At 34.1% G+C, this 20076-nt stretch overlaps 1 protein-coding gene across 1 annotated transcript; it reads left to right on the top strand.

Moving 5' to 3' along the window:
• The first annotated feature begins 663 nt into the window (after positions 1-663).
• Positions 664-18377, top strand: LOC135212707 (uncharacterized). The gene is made up of 8 exons (XM_064246397.1): positions 664-842; positions 6346-6600; positions 7270-7471; positions 8097-8226; positions 8838-9457; positions 9656-9810; positions 10651-10790; positions 12873-18377. Exons 1-8 carry the CDS (start codon positions 782-784, stop codon positions 12993-12995), a joined length of 1686 nt encoding a protein of 561 aa, XP_064102467.1. The 5' UTR covers positions 664-781; the 3' UTR covers positions 12996-18377.
• Positions 18378-20076: the final 1699 nt, after the last annotated feature.

Genomic DNA, 20076 nt, shown 5'->3' with positions numbered 1-20076 from the left:
ATATATAGATATATATATATATATATATATATATAATACATAACACCTTTTATCATATTGCTTCCACGCTTGAAGATACGTACCATTTTAACTTGCACACACACACACAAATGCAAACACACAAATGCAAAATAATGTTTTTTTGTTGTTTATATGATCTTATATTTCATAACTGTTAATAGAAGCTGGCAAGGACTTACTGTGCGGGTCAAAATTCAAATTAAGCTGGTTTCTTATCTCAACACAATTGGCTGACCCTTTCCAAGGATAATTGGTGAGATAAGCTGATTTTTCAAGTATCTTTTCATAAAATATGAAAATTGCTGAAAGAAATTGTCAGACAAGTCGGTCAGTCAAGTGCAAATATCAATTATTGTCGCGTAGGGGCGGATTATCTCGGCACCTTAGCCTTAGATTGCTACAACACCGCGTTGAAAGACCGTAGAGTACTGTTCACTCCGTTTATCACCGAGTGAAAGTGTTGAGATGTGCTGATACTTTTCAAGTATCACTGCAGGTGATACTTGAAAAGCGGCGATGTGTGCTTACGGCGGGAGAATAGCATCAAGGCCAGAGAGAGAGAGAGAGAGAGAGAAGGCGGTGGGGAGGAGTCGCACGTGATGGGATGGGGAGGAGACTAGCTCCCTGGGGTCCTCGGCACTCGGCAGAGAAGCAGACGACGTAAGGGACGACACGCTAGTCGTTCATACCGAGTCGCTCACTCGCTTGCTCAGTACCCGCAGGAAAGTTGTGTGGTGTACTCTGTCGGGGAATTACGGGGATGGCTTCCGCAACAAAATGGATTTTATTTGTCTCTTTATTCGCCATCTCCTCCTGTACCGGTAAGTAATATGTCTGTGAATGTTATTTTTTTCTTATTTTGTGGAAAGGAATTGTTTTAAGGCAAAAACACTATATATTGAGGTCGCCATTCCTCTTTTGGCGCCGGTCACGTACACCTGATTCCCTACCGCCACGTTCGAATGCAACGAATAATAGTTAGCTATATATAGCTATACGTATTCCTCAAAATATATACATTTCTCCTCCCCCTTTTGTAAAAGACGAAGATTTGTGGTGCACAAAGAGGAGAGACCTTATTTAGTGTATTATTTGTGAATAACCGTAGCAGTACGATAACGTTAGTTGTAGAACTCTTTAATTGCGTAATTCTTGACTATTTAGGTTAGGTGTTTAGTCACGCGTGGTCATCGGTTCTTGTGGTTTTGCTAAAAATGTGTATAGTGTCTCTATGAATGAAACTTCGACAGTAAACCAGAGATGCAGCAAGATTATGGATTACGTAATTCCGTGCCTAAAATAACATTGCCAAGATTGCTTCATCGTCCGACCGTTCTGTATATAACTATTTTCTCTTCTCTTCTGGGAGAAAGTAAATGAAAGGGAATTGACTTCACGGGCACGGCATAAAAAACAATGAATGGCCTTATAATTTCTCATTTGAAACCGTAGATAAACGTACCTAATACTACTGTTAAAACAGACTCATTATGATGAAATTTTGAAGTGCTCTTTTTAAAATGGAGAAATTACCTTTTTCGTTTATATGAAACGTAAGTCAGTATCAAATATGCGTGGGACATTGTTTGTGTTCGTAATATACTAATTAAGTTTTAGATACATCAAATTTTTGCAGCATCATTAGGTAAAATGAATTTATGGGAAAAAATAGGTAAAAGAGGTAAAAATCATGAAATATTACCAAATAATTATTGGTCACTTCATTGAGTGTGGAGTGATACATCAGTCCTCCATCTAACCACTCATAAAATAATATTCATTCCACGAACGTTGAATTTTCTCCACCAAAAGCTTATTGTATCTTACTAAGAAGTTTCAGGATTTGAAACGATATGTAAATTGGATCAGGGTAAAGTTGAAGGAGTTGGACAGTGATATAGAAACCTAAGAAAACGGGTAACGAGTAAAACGAGCGAGGGTAATTGGCGGGGGTCGGGGGTGTGTTTCGGCCAATGGTAGGCTGCCAAGAATCTTTATTACTGTCAAAAGTGAGCACTTATGAGGAACGCACATATGTTCATGTACTTTAAAACACAAAAGGGGAAATATTATTGTGGGGTCTTTTATAAATAGTCTTTTCTTATGCCTTATAATTATTTTTTCAGCAAGAAAATCACATTTACAAAGCGCATTAATACTTGAAATCTTTTAACTGCTAAATCGTTGATGCATCGCCGTGCAGGAAGCTTCCACAACATGGCTCATTAGCAGCACGCCAAACTTCCCACACACCTTCCATTGTTCACTTTAATCGTACATGAACTCTCATGCGTCTGGGACACTGGGGCAGCCGCCCCCCTTTTGTCCCGTCTTTCATACCATCTGTCCAAGACACAGTAGGTCAGGGGTGGACAACCCCTGGCACTTGTGCCACACATTTGCCAATACTGAATTCTTTCTGGTACCCGAAACCTGATGCTCACGTTAAAGAATAACTAAATAGATGAATTTTCGATTTTTCTTAGTGATGGTAATTGAGCAAATGTCCTTATTTTTCTTTCTCTGGGTTTTTGATGCTTTATGCTAAAGTAAAGATTTTCCTTGCCATTGCGCAATGTAATATCTAGTTTTTCAGGTAAAATAACATTTCCTATGTGGTTTTTATGTATCATTGATAGGCATTGCTCTCTTTGATTTTATTATCGTTTTCTTATGTTTTAGTGAAAATGATAGACTGGTATGAGATTGGGCTTTGTAATGTTTTAAAAAATGGTTTTAAGCTAGTGGCTAATTTATCTGAAAAAAAATACAAGCGAAATTCTGACTTAATGGTTCATCTTTTGTAGAAGCTTAAAAAATTTATTTAAATTATGTGAATATACTACATGGCAACTAGAAATACTTATAAAGGCTGAAAAAATATCACAATATTTAGGGACACCAAGCATGTTCGCCTTCCTTGAGTGAAAATGATTTGTTGATACTAATCCTTCCTTTTAAATACACAAACGTATTTATATATCCTTATTTCACACCCTTCTAGTCCTTCCACTACATAATCGTACCAACAGTTCATCACAAAAGCCTCAATCTTTTCTTTTAACTTGCACCTAGTATCCACACTTCACAGCCATGAAGAGAGTTTTCAGTGTAATAATCCATTCGTTCATTCTAAACTTCCATAGACATTCATAGTTCCCCTCCAGTTTTTTTTTTTTTTTTTCACGTACCAGGTTATTGCCTTCCTTACTTCGCCTGTTCTGCGGCTCACCTGGTTTCTTTATCTTGCTATCGTCTGTTTTATTTACACCCAAATAGTTACCAATACAAATCAACAGCTTCCATTCTTCCACCATCCAGGTCATTTCTCCCACTCCATATTTTCCATTTACTTACAATCTTCTCTTTGAAATCCCTCCCAGACTCACAAGTTTACAGTTTTTCGGCCTCTTCCCCAGTCATTCCTTTTATCATTTGCAAGTATCAGCCATTCCACACTTCATTCACAGTTCATTTCCTTATCACACTGCACCTACGCCTATGGGATAGATATCCGCTGAAGTTACAGTGAACTATTGTTCTATCTTAACACCGCCTCAGTTGCAATAGCCACTGGGTTCCCGGTGTTTTTGGTATTATTATGCAATAACAAATAAGAATAGGTCTTAACCTAACTGAAATATTATAGCATTTAAAAATATTTGAATCTGACAGTGTTCATTCAGTTTTAGGTTCATTTCTTTGCCGTGACATACGTAATGCGTATGAACGTTTTCCAGTGCCTGAGTTCGTAACAGCTCTTGAGTGCGTGCATTGAAACTGTTTACTTTCTGACGATGTTGCATCATTCATGGATTGAGGTGTGTGATGATCAAACCAGCGTTAGTCATTTCCTGTATCGATCTCTTGAAACTTAAGGAACGGACAGTTAACTACTTTGATGTACAGATGCAAAATCAGCATGCTTTCAAAGTGAATGCAGTTACTACCCATGCTATAGAGATGCAAAATTAAGGGCAAATTATACACGTAGTCACCTCAGAATTCAGAACTTTTAGCGCAGCGCAGGATTCATGTTACTATTTCCACAACATGTGCAGTGGTGGGTTTAAATTACATGGTTGAATGTGTGACCTATAAAAGTAATGTGCAGTCAAGTATGAGAAATGAACCTAAAACTGAATCAGCACTGTTAGATTCAAATATTCACAAATGCTATAATATTTCAGTGAGGTTAAGACTAATTCTTATCTGTTTACGTATAAATGTAAGAAATTAAGAATCTATATATTTTGACACATGCACACAAACACATACATAGGCCTATATCAACTAAACTATATAAAGAGTTAGTAAAAATATGCATACAAATATACCAGTATATATATATATATATATATATAATAAATATATATATATATATGTGTGTGTGTGTGTGTGTGTGTGTGTGTGTGTGTGTGTGTGTGTGATGTGTGTGTGTGTGTGTGTGTGTGTGTGAGAGAGAGAGAGAGAGAGAGAGAGAGTGTGTGTGTGAGAGTGAGTGACTGATTCACGAAATTTTAGAACGTGATGAATATATAAATACAGGCTAAAGCCATGTAGGAAAGTGAAACAGTGGAGTACCACTTTAAGGCTTTTTGACTTCTTGTGACTGACCTCAACAAAATCTTATATTAAATTGTATTTTTGCAACATTTTTTGTGGTGAGTCACTGCTCTGTATAATTTTTTAATTGTCTTGTTCCTGCTTCTGAGCAGTTGGACTTAATCTTTTGTAAACCTCTTAAATTGTACCCCTGTTTAGGGTAGGTCTACTAATTCTCCAGGTGTGTTGGATTCCAGGCACATATTCTCCTTTATAATCCCTATCTGTCATTTATTCGAGCTTTTTTGTAAACTTACTTTCATATTTATATCAGTCAGCTTAGTAAAGGACAAGAAGTCGAAAGGCTTTGCAGTGATAGTCCTATGTTTCACTTTCCTTCAGCCCCCAGTTTTCAACGATTGCGGCTTACGACAGACAGGCCATCCCTGCATAAGTCAGTCAGGAGTTTAAAAAAATACAGTGAATGCTTTACTCTTGCACATTGCTGCAGTATCAGGAATTTTGATAAGGAAATGTTTAAAGTAGGCCATGCCCAAATGTTTCCCACTATGGCTAAGCCTTCTTTGCATGATAGTGATTTCAAGATGTATTTTAATCAATGTCTATATGGATGGAAGACCAAGATAATCAATCATCTTAGATTTATCAATTCTTTTTTTTTCTTTTAATAATAAGGATACCTTGTTCAATGGTATTTCTACTTATCTTAGTTCATTTGGTCTCAAATGCAGAGGACATTCATAAATTTGCAGACAATATTATAATAATAATAGTAATTCCTTTCTGACTGAAATGTATGGTATTAGATTTTTGATTTTTGTATTCTTTATTAGGACTACGTATATGGAGTTCCATCTTATGCTTATAGGTTTCCTCTCATGTTACTTGTTCACAATTCTGTATTACGAATGTTTGTATGAAAAGAAAGAGCTAGCTTTCTAATGCAATTATCATTCCTTTTAATGTCAATAGTCTTTTACTATTTTAATCCAATAGACTTACTACTTCTATGTATGCAAAATTTTCACCTTAGTTATTCTCAAGTTGCACATTCTCTGCAAATAATTCATGTCAATTACTTCAATCTTTTTTCTTTCATTTGCAGTCAACATAAAGGAGAGTTGATTAATGCATTCCCAATTTAGAGCAAATTCCATAGATAATTCAAGTCTCTTGATATTTTTCGCACACCCTGCTACCATTCTTTCTTTACTTGTTTTATGGCATCTTTTCTCACATCTCTGATTATCCATTATATTTAAGTACTCCCAAATTCCTTTATGAATCGACAAATTTTAATCTCCACACTCCCTATTACTACTATTCATTGCTCCAGCTTCCTCATTTCCATACATCCTCATAACCCTGCTCTTGCTCACATTTAAATTTTTATCTTTAAAGCACTTTCAGACTCATAAAACCCTTGTACTATTGTCTGCAGTTGTCATCACTATCCCCTGTCAGTACATCATCAAATGAAAGCAGTCAAACGAATTCACACTCCTGTCTTATTTACAAAATGTGCACTTCCTTGCTGCCCTTATCAATTCTATTACCAGCATTTTCTAGTTGCAAGGACAGTGTATAAATGTGGTGATATGTGGGAGTGATAAAAGGGTTTGTGTAAAGGAAAGGATATAGTACATGTACTGTATCCGATTGTTTTGAGCTTAATGTGCATACAGCCATTCCTTGTTAATTTCAGGTTTTTCCCTAATTGTTTTCATAAATACATTGTGATGACCTTATCTTTGACAGATTTGGTAGCTGTATACAAACATGATATTCTCCTTTTGCGTGATGTGGATAAGACCCCCTTAGGCAGCCCTCCCGTTAGTTGGGAGTCATACGTTTTGAAAGTTCCAAAGCCTTTCTCCTATCCAGTTGGATTGACTTATGATCCAAAAGGACGAAGATTGTTTGTGGCAGAAGCAATCCATGAAGACAGCAAGATTTTCTCTCTTAATCTGGACGAAGATTATATTGTGAAAAACATGCAGTCCATTGTCCGAAGTAAGTTGAGGATGTTGTCATCTTTTGTTTATCTTTAATTGCAAGTTTTTTGGATGTTGATACTAGATAAATGTTTTCTGTAGACTTTTTAAGAATGCACTTAAATGTAAATAGAATCATCCAGGCTAAGATGCTGTGTAAGTTTTTATTTTATCATAAAGACACTCCAGAATGAAAATTATTTTTTTCTTTAGTACTTGTTAATGAGGACAGAGTTGTATTGTACCTTTACTGTGAGTGAAAGCTGAAATAATGAAGCCAAAAAGCATTTTCTATATTGACATGCCAGAGTTGGACAGCACGCAGAGATTAATGAGCTCATCATAATTGTATTTGGTTGTTCAGAATTGAAAATGTCATTGAAATTAGTGAAAATATACAACTGATAGTAGTAGAATCAACTTGCAAGGTAATATTTACTACATTTGCCAATGAATGATTTCACCTTTATGAGATGCAACCTCTTGCATCAGCACTTTTCCTTTTACCATGTTGCAAAACAATTTAGTAATGATCAATTATGTATATGGATTGGATTAATAAAGGTGAATAGCATCTTCAGTGAGATTAGTGCATGCAGTGATACAAAATTTACAAACAGCCCACTGTAATCATATCATTCGAACATATTTTGATAATTTGATTAATAGAGACAACTTTTTCAATCAGCAACAAATAACACCATAATGGAGGGATTGACCTACGATCCAAGAACAGAGCACTTATACTGGACTGATTCTTACAATCATGGTGTTTATAAAACACTGGTATCCAGTGAACAAAAGGAAAATCCAGCACCTAAACCTGAACCAGCTCACATGTTTGGAGGTGTGATTGAACCTCGAGGAATAGCCATAGATTATTGCAATGAGTAAGTACTATACTGTAAATTTTAAGTATGTAGTGTGGTGATACTTTTAAGCCTTTCTTGTTGAGTAGATTGGGATCTTTGTCTGTATTCTGCTTGAAGCTACTTTTAGTTACTTTTAAATTAATTTCATGGGTTTTTTAAATAGTTTTTTGGTTTGTTTGCCAGGACACTTTAACAACAGTTTCAGTGTTTACAAAGTGCAGTTTTTACAATGGTACTATAGAAATCTGTCACATAATGAGTAATGTTGTTTCATTCTATACCAAAGAATTCAGCTAAGTAATTTCATCCATAAGGAAGCAGATCAGTGAAATTGTATGTAGTGAATTACCATGAAATAATATAAAACATAAGAAACTTGTCTGAACTCCCACTTCTCATTTTGTTCTACAAGAAAAAGTTGAAGGCATTATTATTGACTAATGGATTTATAGAAAGGAATTTGTGAATCAGTAGTTTGTATGCACATGGAAAGAATGCTTTTTTTATGATTTGCAAATGTATTTATACTTTATAGTTTCTGATAGAGTAAAAAAAATCTACTTTTTTGTCAGTTTCGTCTAGCAGTCTTAGAAGTAAGAAATTCATGTACGGTACAGTATTTTGATATAAAGTCCATCTTCAGATTGATGTATTGGAGTGAACGAGATGCATCAGGAAATGTACCAAGCAGTATTGAAGTGTGTGATCTCCAGGGCCCATCTCACACCGTCCTTGTGCAAGATAAAGACCAGAAAGTGAAAATCTTTTACCAGGTAAAACTACTTTGAGTATTGTTAAACTTGATAGGTTTTTTTAGGAAATTATTTATAAAAAATAGGTTTCTACAGTAATTATGGTTACATAAAACATTAAAGATTATCTCTGGTAGTAGCAGTGTTTGTAGTTAATTAAATTCTGGCTGCCATTGTATTAAAGTAGCTTGCCTTATTTTTGCTATGGATTTCTACTGTGAGAATACAAAACAGATGATTTTTTTTTTTTACCATTAATATTGAACCTTTAAATACAAGTCTAGCTTTTTGTAGGAAATTATATGAAAAACTTTAAATTATTTTTGAAACTATCTAAACATCCCCTTAGGTTGAAAGCCAGTTGATTTTAGAGGAAATTTTGCTATTACTACTGTAAACTCAGTACTATATTGTAGTAAAGTATTAGTGTGTACTGGAACTGGGTTTTCAAAACATTTCTAAATAAGGGATTTTGACGTAGGAAAAATCTATTTCTGGGCGAGGAAGCCGTGTCGCCTAAAACACCTGAATAACTGTGTATTTCTAATGTTGAATTGGTATCACTCATTGCACATCAAATTGATCATATCCACTATATCATTAGAATATTTAACAAATATTTTTTCTCATAGGGCTTGGCTTACGATATCCGTGGAGGAAAGCTACTGTGGGCTGAGACAGTTGGAGATGATGTTGAACAGAGCTATTGTAGGATTATTAGTTATGAATTTGGACAAAAATTACCAGAGCGAGAAGTTCTTGTTAGCCTCGAAAACTGCTATCCATTTTCTTTGACAACTGATGAAAAGTTCATTTATTGGGCTGACTGGGGACAACAGGGAATAATGAGAGCATCTCGCGAGAATCCTGATGATGTTGTAAAACTTGTCCACACTCCTCAGATTGATTCTAAATATGGAGAGCACCATGGAGTTTATGGTCTTGCAATTTTAGGAGGCCTTACAGATGATTCTATACAGGAAGTTTGCAAAGGAAAAATTAACTCCCAAAGAAAAGCCAATGAAGAAGAAGTGGGTGATTCTGGTGTATTGACACCACCCATAATCCAAGAGCAGACAAAGGAGGAATTCAATACCGAACAAAAATATCATATAAAAAACAATGAGAATGACAGCTCAGACAGACAGACAGAAGGGAAGTCAGAAGGACATTTTGGTGAAGATCATCAAGAAGCTGAGGCAGGTCTATTCACAACTGATACAACCCAACAGCTGATAATGCAGTCACACATGTAAGTTAGGCTTTCCATCCATTGATATGCATTTAATTAAAGCTGTGCTTTCAACAAAATTCACAAAAATCTTTCATCAGCATGGTATGCATCTGTAAATATAGGCTGTTTTTTGTGACAAAAAATTCATAGTACAGTATACCTACACATTAATACTCAATTTGTTACTTTTCTTATATAGTATTTATTTATTTCCAGGTGCAGTGAAAATCAGCTACTCATTATCGTTATAGTTTTGGGTCTCTTTTGCATTATATTCTTCTTGTCAACTTTAGCTCTTGTGTATAAACTCTGGTTCCAACATAAATTAATGAGCGACAGAAAAGAGCTTCCTGTTACAGTTTCTGAGAGAGGTAAATTACTGGTCTAAAACTGTTTCTCTGTATTATATATCTTTGAAACCTATATTAAGCTAACTCAGATGTACCTCTAAACTTGGTAACTTTTCTTCATAAAAATGTCGTGAGAAATATTTCTTTATATCTCTGCAGCATTACCTTATCAGAAGAGAAAACACTAATGATATAAGTCCTGTGAGCAGCCTTAGATTACCTTTGAATTAAGGACTTTATATTTTTTAACTTGGTATTTGTAGCACGTTATCATTGCCACTTGAAAAATATTTCACAACTGTGAATAACACTGATGCCTCAGTTCCACTAAACAAAGTAAATACCCAAATAAAAAAATTTCAACATGGAGACTGAAGTTTTGTTAGATTCTTTATTTTCAATTAAGATAATTCTAGATTTCTTAGAAAACTGTAATTTGATAAAGCAAATTTAACCATATTATTGATAAAGACAAATTATTTGGGCCAGCTCTTGGTGAGCTAATTAATATCCTCAGTGATATGGTTAAGCTACTTAATAATAGCAGGAGTCTATATACAGCCCAGTTTATCTAAATTAACATTCAAGTTTGGTCTCCACCTGATGCAGTATGGTTACAGAAACATTAGTGTTGTATATCGCATGAACTTAATAAATTAATCATTTTATGCAAATATCCTAGAATAATAATGCTATAATACTATTTACTTTTTAGTTTGTTTCTTTAATTAAGCCAAAAACTTGCTCCATATCCAGTCTTAATGATTTTCAGTTAATGCTTGCACTTATGGTTATATCTTGTAAATTGGTAAATCTTTTCAACTTCTTGATGTTTTAAAATCTTTTCATTTAATCTCTTAGCTATTGAAGCTTTACCACATCAACCAAAGCGCTTTGGACCCAAGATCAGACCAGATTTGAGAGGAGGAGCATGTAGTGCAGACCACGATGGTGTTAGCATCAACATCGAAGATTGTTGCCAAATGACACTATGTGATACTGTAAGTACTGTAAATCTGTGATACTTTATATACCTTAAATAGCATGGTATGTTTGGTAACCTTTCATAGATTTTGAAACCTGACTGAAATTTTGTGTGGGTTAGAAATTGTATCTTCCAAACTCTTTAAAAATGAACCATATGTTCTTGCATGAATACAAACCCTAGTTTTGTACATGTAATTATAAGAATTGAATTCAAAGCCAGCTATAAGAAGTGTGTCTGTGGAGAGAGCAAATGCATAGACAATGGGAGAGCTTCTTATGGCAGTGTCAGTTGATTCACAGTCCTCCCCCTCCCCCACCCCAAATATTTCCTTGCTTGCCATTAGCAATTGTCTTTTCATTCTTCTATCATAAGAGCTTATTAGATGAACAATCACCTTGTTTCACTTTAACTTGTTGCTGTTATTGCCTCAGGATTTAGGCTGCCTGTTACTCAGTCTTTGTATCCAAAGGCTTTTTTAGTGCTTTGATAACATGTACATTCTTAACTCAATCAAAATGAGTAGCGTAGGTAATCGTAAAGAAGATATTTGGCACTGATGAAGGAAGTCTAAACAAAGGAGGTGCTAAAAAATATGCCTAACACCCAGTGGGGAAGAGTAAGTAACCGCGTTGCCAGATCTCATAGATTCCTTGCTTTTCAATCTCCGATTGTTTAACCAGATCCAGCTAGGCGCTAGAAAATTATCCTATTGTTAAGACCTCAGGTTTGTGGCTAGGAAAAATACAAATTGTCTTAGAAAATTTGTCATTTTTTTCCCCAAAAAATATGGTGGCACTTGCTGAAGTCATGTTGCAAGATAAAGATACATACTTTCCTTTATGTGTACATGGGAGATACCAATGGAATGTAGAGCAGTTTTGCACAGTACTGTAAAACAATTTCTCATTGGAGAATGTTTCCGGTAATTGTTTTCCTCTGGAGAATATTGTAATAAATGCTTGGCACTTACCAGGTAACGTTCATTCTGAATTCTTAACAGCAAAAATACAAAGCAGGCCTGTAAATGATGCCCCTCAACCCCCAAAATTACTGGAAGTCCCATATTTTCTGTGACTATCCTTTTCATTGACCTGTACTTACAAAGTAATAAATAACTTTTTTTTTTACTATTAAACATTAACATTTTTTATTATTATTAAACATTAACTTCATTCTTTAGTAATAGGAAATACAAGAGTGATGATAGGAATATGATATAGGCCACCAAATTTCTAAGTGATTTTAAGAAGAATTCTGTTAACCAAAGTCAGTACTTCGAATAACATCTACTCGGGTAGAAGGGCATAGACCTCATACCCAATTTTTCTTCTTAATACAACTAAAATAACATTTTCAATTTCATCTTGTATTTACCTATATATGCAATGACATTTATAGAAGAAAAGGTCCAGTTTTGGGAAAAAAACAACCCCACCCACCCACCCACCCACAAAAAACTCTGGGTACAGGCTTGCAAAGCTTTGCTCTTTCAAGTTATTTTATTATTTTATTATAGTTATTTTATTATAGGTTATGTTAACTGTATAATTGGAGTAACAGCATTTACGGTAACTTGGAATAAATCTTGGCTAATGTTTTTGTGACTGATAGAATTTATATTGGTGAACAAATTACAGTACCAGGTTTTAGGTAATATAGTTCATTATATAGACATTGAGTACCTGAAATTGTTTTTTTAATATTGAATATTCAATACTGTAGTATTAGTCAGTGTGCATACTACTGTAAATATTTTATTTTTACTATACCACTCATTCTGTGCAGTGTGCCTAGTGTCACTACTGTAGTAAAAAAAAAAATTGTTATGGAATATACCTATAGTCTGACCATTGCTTTACTTGAATAGAGCAAAGAATTATTTTTAGTTTTAACTGAAAATAATAATAATAGTATACTTCCTAACAATTAAACCTTGGTTAATGGGTCATATTGTATAAATGATTAACATTTTGGCTAGTTTTACTTCTTACCTGTATAAATAACTTTTTAGCTAGTTTACTTCTTATTTTTTAATATGTAATGAATGTTCTGTCAAATTATAAAAATTAAAGTCTTAACTTTTTTAATATTCCAGCCATGTTACACCACTGTCAAGAAAGAAGGGCGAGGCTACAAGGTGAAAAGCAATTGCAGTAAGCCCAAGACAGATGATAAAAAGGGATTACTAGATGACATGGATGACCTCTCAAATTTGTGATCTTCTTGGGTAAAGTACTAAGGAAATATAATCCAGTTTTACTCAAGTAATATTATTACAGAATCTTATCAAGTATGGAACTTGGTAGGAAGTGGGCCTTCAAAATTTTGCCTACACATTTCAAGTGTAGCCATAAGGTTAACTTGAATTAGTACCTGGCAAATTTGAGAGCAATTACAAGGAATCTATGACAGCTGTTGGTAAATATCTTAGCAGAATGTTGTTAAATACATTATTTTTAATATATGTATGTACAAGATGCAGATGTAGTTTAAAATGCAATAATTGCCATACTGAACAAAAACTGAAACACTGAAATTATTTTTATGTTATTGACAAGAAAGACTTCATGGCAGGTCTTTTGGTATGATGAAAGGTTGTCACAAATTGTTTATGATCATGAATAATTGAATCGTTCAGAAATCACTCTATACATTATTTGGATTATATTCATTTTTTTTAGTTGAAACATGTTCTGCTATACCAAGATAATTCTGAATTTTCACTTCAGGATCTTTAGTTGTTTTTTATAGGTTCTTAATGAATTTTATCCTAAAGAATCCCCCCATCTCCCGTGCAGAAATGTTTTGCTAGTCATACTTAAACTACTCTAGTAGCTGTGGATCAGGAAAGATCTTGATGTACCACACAAGGAAACCTAGGTACCAGTGAAGTAATGAATACCATTCTCCAAGTAAATTTTTTAAACCAGAGGCTGTAAATTTAATGACTGGATATAAACTAACCAGGTTGCAATTAATCTTTGATATCTGTACAGGTAATGTTTTATAAATTGATGTTTTAACACCATTTTAAGTAGATAAAAGTAGCCAGAGCTCTATGCACCTTGAGGATTGATAGTCATTGTATCAGTTTAGTCTATCAGTATCTAAAGTATACTGGAGTTGATACTGAAAAGGTTATGACACATCACTGTCTATGAGAATAACATTTACTTGCAAATGTATATTACTTATATCTGTTAGCAGATCTACATCAACTTCAATTTTTTTTTCACCAGGAAATAAACCAGTAAACCAATTTTTGCAAGGTTAAAATTAGCATTTCAGGTGATATACAGATAAATTAGGAAGGAATTGGTGGAAGGGAAGACAGAATTAAGAGAAATAAGGGAAATAGGAATATGAATAGAATAATATTGGGAATTTTATATTCAGTTTGAAAAACGGATAGAGAATACTCTAAGTATGTGAACAAATACATATGCGAAACATATGAATTAAAATATACAATTAAGCTGTTGTTTACATGCTGCATTGCAGAGCAGCATACTTGTATATTATCCAGAAAACTTTAGCTTGAAATAGGTTGCTGGTTGTACCATGCTTGGATAAGTTCTGTATTGCTTTGGTTAATTCTAAATGATGTCTAGAAGAAATCAGTGCATATTTTCAAGTAATGTAATAATTATTATTGTAGAGATTACTTAGTTAATTTTTTAGTTTACTGCACATGTATTCTTTTCTATCAAACCGCACAAATCTAACCATGTTTTAGACTGGCCCTTTTCTGACTGTGCATTGGTAAATATTTGCACATGTTAGTCCTGTCACTTACAAAAGATACCTTGTTGTAACAGCAGTTTATGGTCGGATAGGGTGTACATATTTTACATAACCGTGTAAACATGTAGTCTTCAGTTTTCTGTCACTTAAAAATTGTTAATCATAAAGGAACCATAATGATTACTTTCCAGTCATTAAACAGAATTACAGCACATATATACTTTTGATATAGTATATATCACTAAAAACATATCTAGTTTTCACTTCTTTTGGCCAATTGGTCTTAAATAAATAATCTTGCTCAGTCAGGTTTCCAAACAGAAATGAGTTGCTCAAGCTCAAGTTTTAAACTCCATGTATTTACTCTCAAGGAAGTGGTTTTACTCTATAATGACACATCAGGGATTTTTTTCTGATCATATTGCATTGAAACGATACATTTCATCAAAAAAATTATACATTTGTGAGGTTCAAAATATGAACATTGGAGAAGCAAAGTTCTTCCAAGTTTTATTCTTACTGGTACCATGTATTATTTGCCTACCTAATAATTACCAGCTCCTTGCAGGGGCTTCTTTAAATAGTAGTGTATTCTGAACTGGACAGTATACTTAAGACCATTGTGCATTCATTTTCCTCTTGTTTGAAGTACTGTATTTTCAGTAATGCAAGATTGGCAAACTTTTGTGTAAAATCCCTTTGTCATTGTTTGTTCAGGCATTGGGACTGGCCATTTGTTGCTTGCAAGTTGAAACTACTTTCTCACTGAATGACCTACAATGACTGATGAAGGAATCATTTGTCTCAAATTTTTCTTAAATATCTGTAGCAGTACTGGTGTGTAAACATAGACTATTTTCATCTTGGGCTGTGATTTTTCTTTCAACTTATTACTCATGTAAGTCTTTGTAAAGATGAATAGGAATAACAGTAACCTTCCAAGGAATTTGCTAACTCTTGTTAATATTTTCAGTGATTTTAAAGACTGATGGAAATAGGTTGTTAACCTTCAAATCAAGTGAATATAGCAGGTTTAGATTTTGAGTTTTTGTCTTCTTCAGTGTTTTTTTTATTCTTTTGTGTGGAACTATAACAACATTTGATTACTAGGAAAATAACCCAAACACTATTATGTATATCTGCACAATGCTAGACAAAGTTACATTTGCACAATACACCTGGTCTGTTGGTATGCTTAATGATACACATTGTAATTATCAGGTGGCACCAATTAGATAACCAAGCCTAATGGTGTGAAGGAAACTATATACATGATTTGTATACAGCTTTTTAACATTTCACAAAAACTTAATATTAAACTTAATATTCTTTACCTATTCAGTAATCACATGCGGTCTTTCAGTGGATCTTTTGCAAGCAACAAGAATGATCAGTTGTCATGGTTCAGTATAACAGATGTATAGTAATTGGTAGTCTTCCTTTACTTAAGTTAATTTACATAGTATTCTTAATTAAAAGTGTGGTTTCTAGTTTCCATTGTAATAGGTTCTGAATCCAAAATGGTTTTATCAGAATGAATCTCAAGGTTTTTAAGTTTGTGTGCAGTTGAGTGTAGGATATGTACCAGAAGTGTGTGGTGTCAAGTGCGTATGTACCATGCGTTATAAAAGGAATGAAGTGCATAAAGTGGCAAACAAAATAAACTGAATTATGAATCAATTTATATGTGTAATGACTTGTTTATTTGTTCATAAAACATTTTATGAAGCTATTTAAAGTATTGCAGTGTATAGTACATTTTGTGTGTTCTGAGCAACTAATTGTGATCATTGTTCACATAAAATCATGAGTAATTTCATTTTGACCGTCCATTTATTTTGAGTAGACAAAGTTTTTGTATTTTTATTATATAGAGCATTATAATTGTGGGTGTCTGTGATTATGGTTTTATGACCCTAAGATGGGGTATAAACCATTAGGGTACAATTAATTTTAGTAAGTTCAATAATTCTTAAGTGTGCTTTGTGTTCTTATCCTGGGGTAATGATAACTAACTTATCTTGTGTGTTATATACAAAAATGGATTCAGAAAGTTAAAAGTTCAATTGGACATCACAACACGTATTCACAAGATATGAATACTTATTGGTTAATGTTAGCAGTAATTTTTGTATATGTACTATTAGAAGTAGATTGCAATGCATTTGTCAATCAATTGATGTGTATTCATATGAAATACAAAGTATTTTCTTATTAGAGACCATGACTTTCATATGTAGAGACAAGCAAATAATAATTCATGAGGTCTTGTTCTTCTAAGGAGTGAGAGTTTTGTTTTCGGTCTTTTAATTCCTAGTATTCTTCCAGGAATTTGCTTTTCTTTCAGCTGACATCCGTGTAGGCTACAACTCCGTTGCAGAATAGCGTTGATAATGTCTTCTGTAAGAAAAAAAATTTATTATGGGCATTTAGTCTCCTATCCTACACTGAGATTACATGTTTGTGTATGACTCAGTTATTTTACATTCTGTATTTTATGAATAATACATGCTACTTAGTCAAATATTTGAATAATTCAATAGTGGTTGTATGTTTATAGAAGACAGAAGGTACATTGCTTCTCATGCTGTCCTCACTACTACCCTTTCCCTCTGTGTCCTTCACTCATTCTTTATTTTAATTAGGCTCTATTGAGGCCCTGGTATACTTGCTTTAAATCTCATGATTGTATATCCTCTGCATCGTCAGCTCCTCTTCACCTGAATGTCATTCATGGCCTGTTTTAACTCCAGATCATGACTTCCTTACTCCTCTTGATTCATAAATGTGCGTGACATTGGAGCATTTGGTAACATTGTACTGAAAACCGCATCTTCTCTTATTGTAAGTTATGCAGCAATAGGTCTTTCCTGAGAAAGCTGTTATTTGCCTTATCAAGCACACTAAAAATCCTCCATCCTTAAATAGTACCTGGCTGAGCAGGTGTATTCAGCTGTTGGTACTGATTAAGGAATTCTCTTTTCTGCCAACATACTCCTGCTGTTGAAGTTCTCATCATTTCCAGAAAACATGTCGGATACCTGAGCTATGGGCAACATTAAAGAAGTTTTCCTCCCAAGTCCTCCTCTCACAGGAAATGGTTTATGGATTCTTTTGAACTATACTTTCTTTTCGGTAGCTTGGACAAGAGAAGGATTCCTTTAGTCTTGAGAACAGATTTGATCTATATAAAAACTTACTGTATGAGAACCTCAATACAGACTACTTTTAACGTAGTCTCCTGAGTCTTTGCTTCCACCAGTGTATCAGTGAATTGTCATTTCAAGTTATGCAAACCAGAAATATCAATCAGTAGCTCTCTTGTTCCAGTTTTCATGATGGAAACCAATCTGCTGGGTTCTTTGGGCAATTTCATAGGCAAGTAACTTCAGACTTGGGAGTTGACAGAAAGGAGATACTTCTGTATCCTGTTCAACTGTGAACTGTTAAATCTGTGTCACCACATCTATAAGAATCCACTGATGGAGCTTGTACGAAAAAATTATTGTACAAATTTTCTATTCATAGGGCTTTGCTTGCCAAGTTAGAATGCATGAAATTGAGGCCTTGGCTACTTCAGCTTTATTCTAATATGCTTGGTTAACCCAATCTGTCATCTTTTGAGTCGGACTATACCATGCTTGCTTGGATATTAAACTTAATAAAGTCAGAATTTTTTTTACAAAAACCTTTCCCCTGAAGAGGATTACCTCACTCCCCTCCTACTTGCCTGATAACCATCAACTTGAGGGCTTAGCTTCATACTGAATAAGATACCCATAGGTATACCTTACTTGGGAACATCTCCACTTAGAAGAACAAACAAACCATGGTAAAATAGAGTTGTTCATAGAAGTAAAGTCATTGGCTCTGTTAAGGTAATATTTGGTACAGCATCTGTAAAACAGGAATTGTTTAAATTATTTTCTTGTCTAGTGCCTGCTAGTTGGTAAAAAATGCAGTGGCAAAGTATCACCAAGTTGAATATGCACAGAATTTAGTAGTACTTAACATCTTTGTTGTTTTTGCATTTCTCGTAGTATAATGGAAATTCAGGAAACATTTTCGCAGTAAGCACAAGTAAAATTTAGTGCACAAAATCCTTGTAGTTTGAAGGCAGTTTCAAATATGCCTTAGCTGGCTTGTTTTCCATTTTAAAAATTATCATAAATGCAATAAAAATTTACCTGGCACTGTTCCGTAGTCATTTGTTCTGTAGTTTTCTCAGTACAAAATTACAATGTTAATGAATTATTGTTTGCTGTTTTCTTACCATATTCTTAGAAAACTCAGTGTTTTGCTTCAATATTAAACTTTAAAAAGAAAATTCCACTTCTTGGTAGAATTCAAGCAATCTTTTTAAGTGCTTGCCTCCAACTTCCACAAGCAGTACAGGCAGAAGATTTTTTCATGTTTTTATTTTCAGTTACATTGTTGAGAAATAGATTTTTGCATTGTATCTACCTGTCATAAAGATTTTAAGTATCAGGTGCAATGCAATATGATGTTAAATCTAGTCATTATTCTGGCTAGTAGAAAAGTATTTTAATATATACAATACTTGCATTTCTTTATGATTTGGTCCCTATGGTTATAGAACACATTTCTAAGTTTAAACTTTGTGATTAAAGAAAATACCAATGTAAAGAGAGATATTACAGAATGAGACAATATTGACATAGCAGAATTTATTGGCTATAATTAAAAAACTTTTTAGCATGTTAGCAAGTTTCTCTCAAAAGCATTTGTATTTGCTTTGAAAATACTTGTTCTATACCAAAATAATGGTGCAATTTTAAAATGATTAATTGTAGATAGCTCTTTCTACTCTGGATAGTTGTAGCTTCACAAAGTGAGATCATTGTGTAATGATATTAAAACACATTGTCAATGTCAACTTGTGAACTTGATTTCATTTGTAAAGTTACAATTTATCCTGAATAATGCCTTACCTCGCTCATCCTAAGAAAGGATAGTGATATTTTTTTATGCAAATGTGTACAGAGATTTTTAAACGTGGGTTGGGGTCTTATGTGGATACCGAGATGGATCACTTAAGACTCTATAGTCAATTGTTACCTATTTGTGGGCTCTGAAAGGGAGACGTAATAGGAAATTTATTTATTTATTAGCAAAAATAAAATTACAAAAAATGTGTGTTTTCCTTCAGAACCTACAGACAATTCTGCACATACACTTGCTTTTAAGCAAGTGTATCTCCTTGTAGCTGGTGTGTTGGTATGGTCGCTAGCATTGCGGCATGCTGCTCAGATGTCACTGGCTTGTGCCTTCCCCTGGGCTATGAAAAACTACTGGCTCTGTATCATGATTAGTTACTGCTTCAGTGTGGGGTCAGGGTGATAGATTGAAACTAACATTCTTTGGTAGCTTGAATTTCAAGTCAATGACCCTGTGGGCTTGTTCCATGTGAATAGGTTTCATCTGATGATATAATAATTAAGCAAATTTTGTGCTCTGTTCAAGACTGCCTACATCAGTTGAACCTTAGTTGTGTTTAACAGCACTTGGCTATGAGCGGCTTCAGGACTGGAAGT

The sequence above is a fragment of the Macrobrachium nipponense genome, chromosome 41, assembly GCF_015104395.2.
Source record: "Macrobrachium nipponense isolate FS-2020 chromosome 41, ASM1510439v2, whole genome shotgun sequence".
NCBI lineage: Eukaryota > Metazoa > Arthropoda > Malacostraca > Decapoda > Palaemonidae > Macrobrachium > Macrobrachium nipponense.
This window is presented reverse-complemented; position numbering and strand designations above follow the sequence as displayed.

What these genes read in the sequence shown, in the direction of transcription:
- LOC135212707 (XM_064246397.1), top strand. Translation starts at nt 782, where the DNA reads ATGGCTTCCGCAACAAAATGGATTTTATTTGTCTCTTTATTCGCCATC. An exon ending in CTGATAATGCAGTCACACAT is followed by an intron (nt 9,458 to 9,655) that starts GTAAGTTAGGCT and finishes ATTTATTTCCAG; the next exon opens with GTGCAGTGAAAATCAGCTAC. An exon ending in AAATGACACTATGTGATACT is followed by an intron (nt 10,791 to 12,872) that starts GTAAGTACTGTA and finishes TTAATATTCCAG; the next exon opens with CCATGTTACACCACTGTCAA.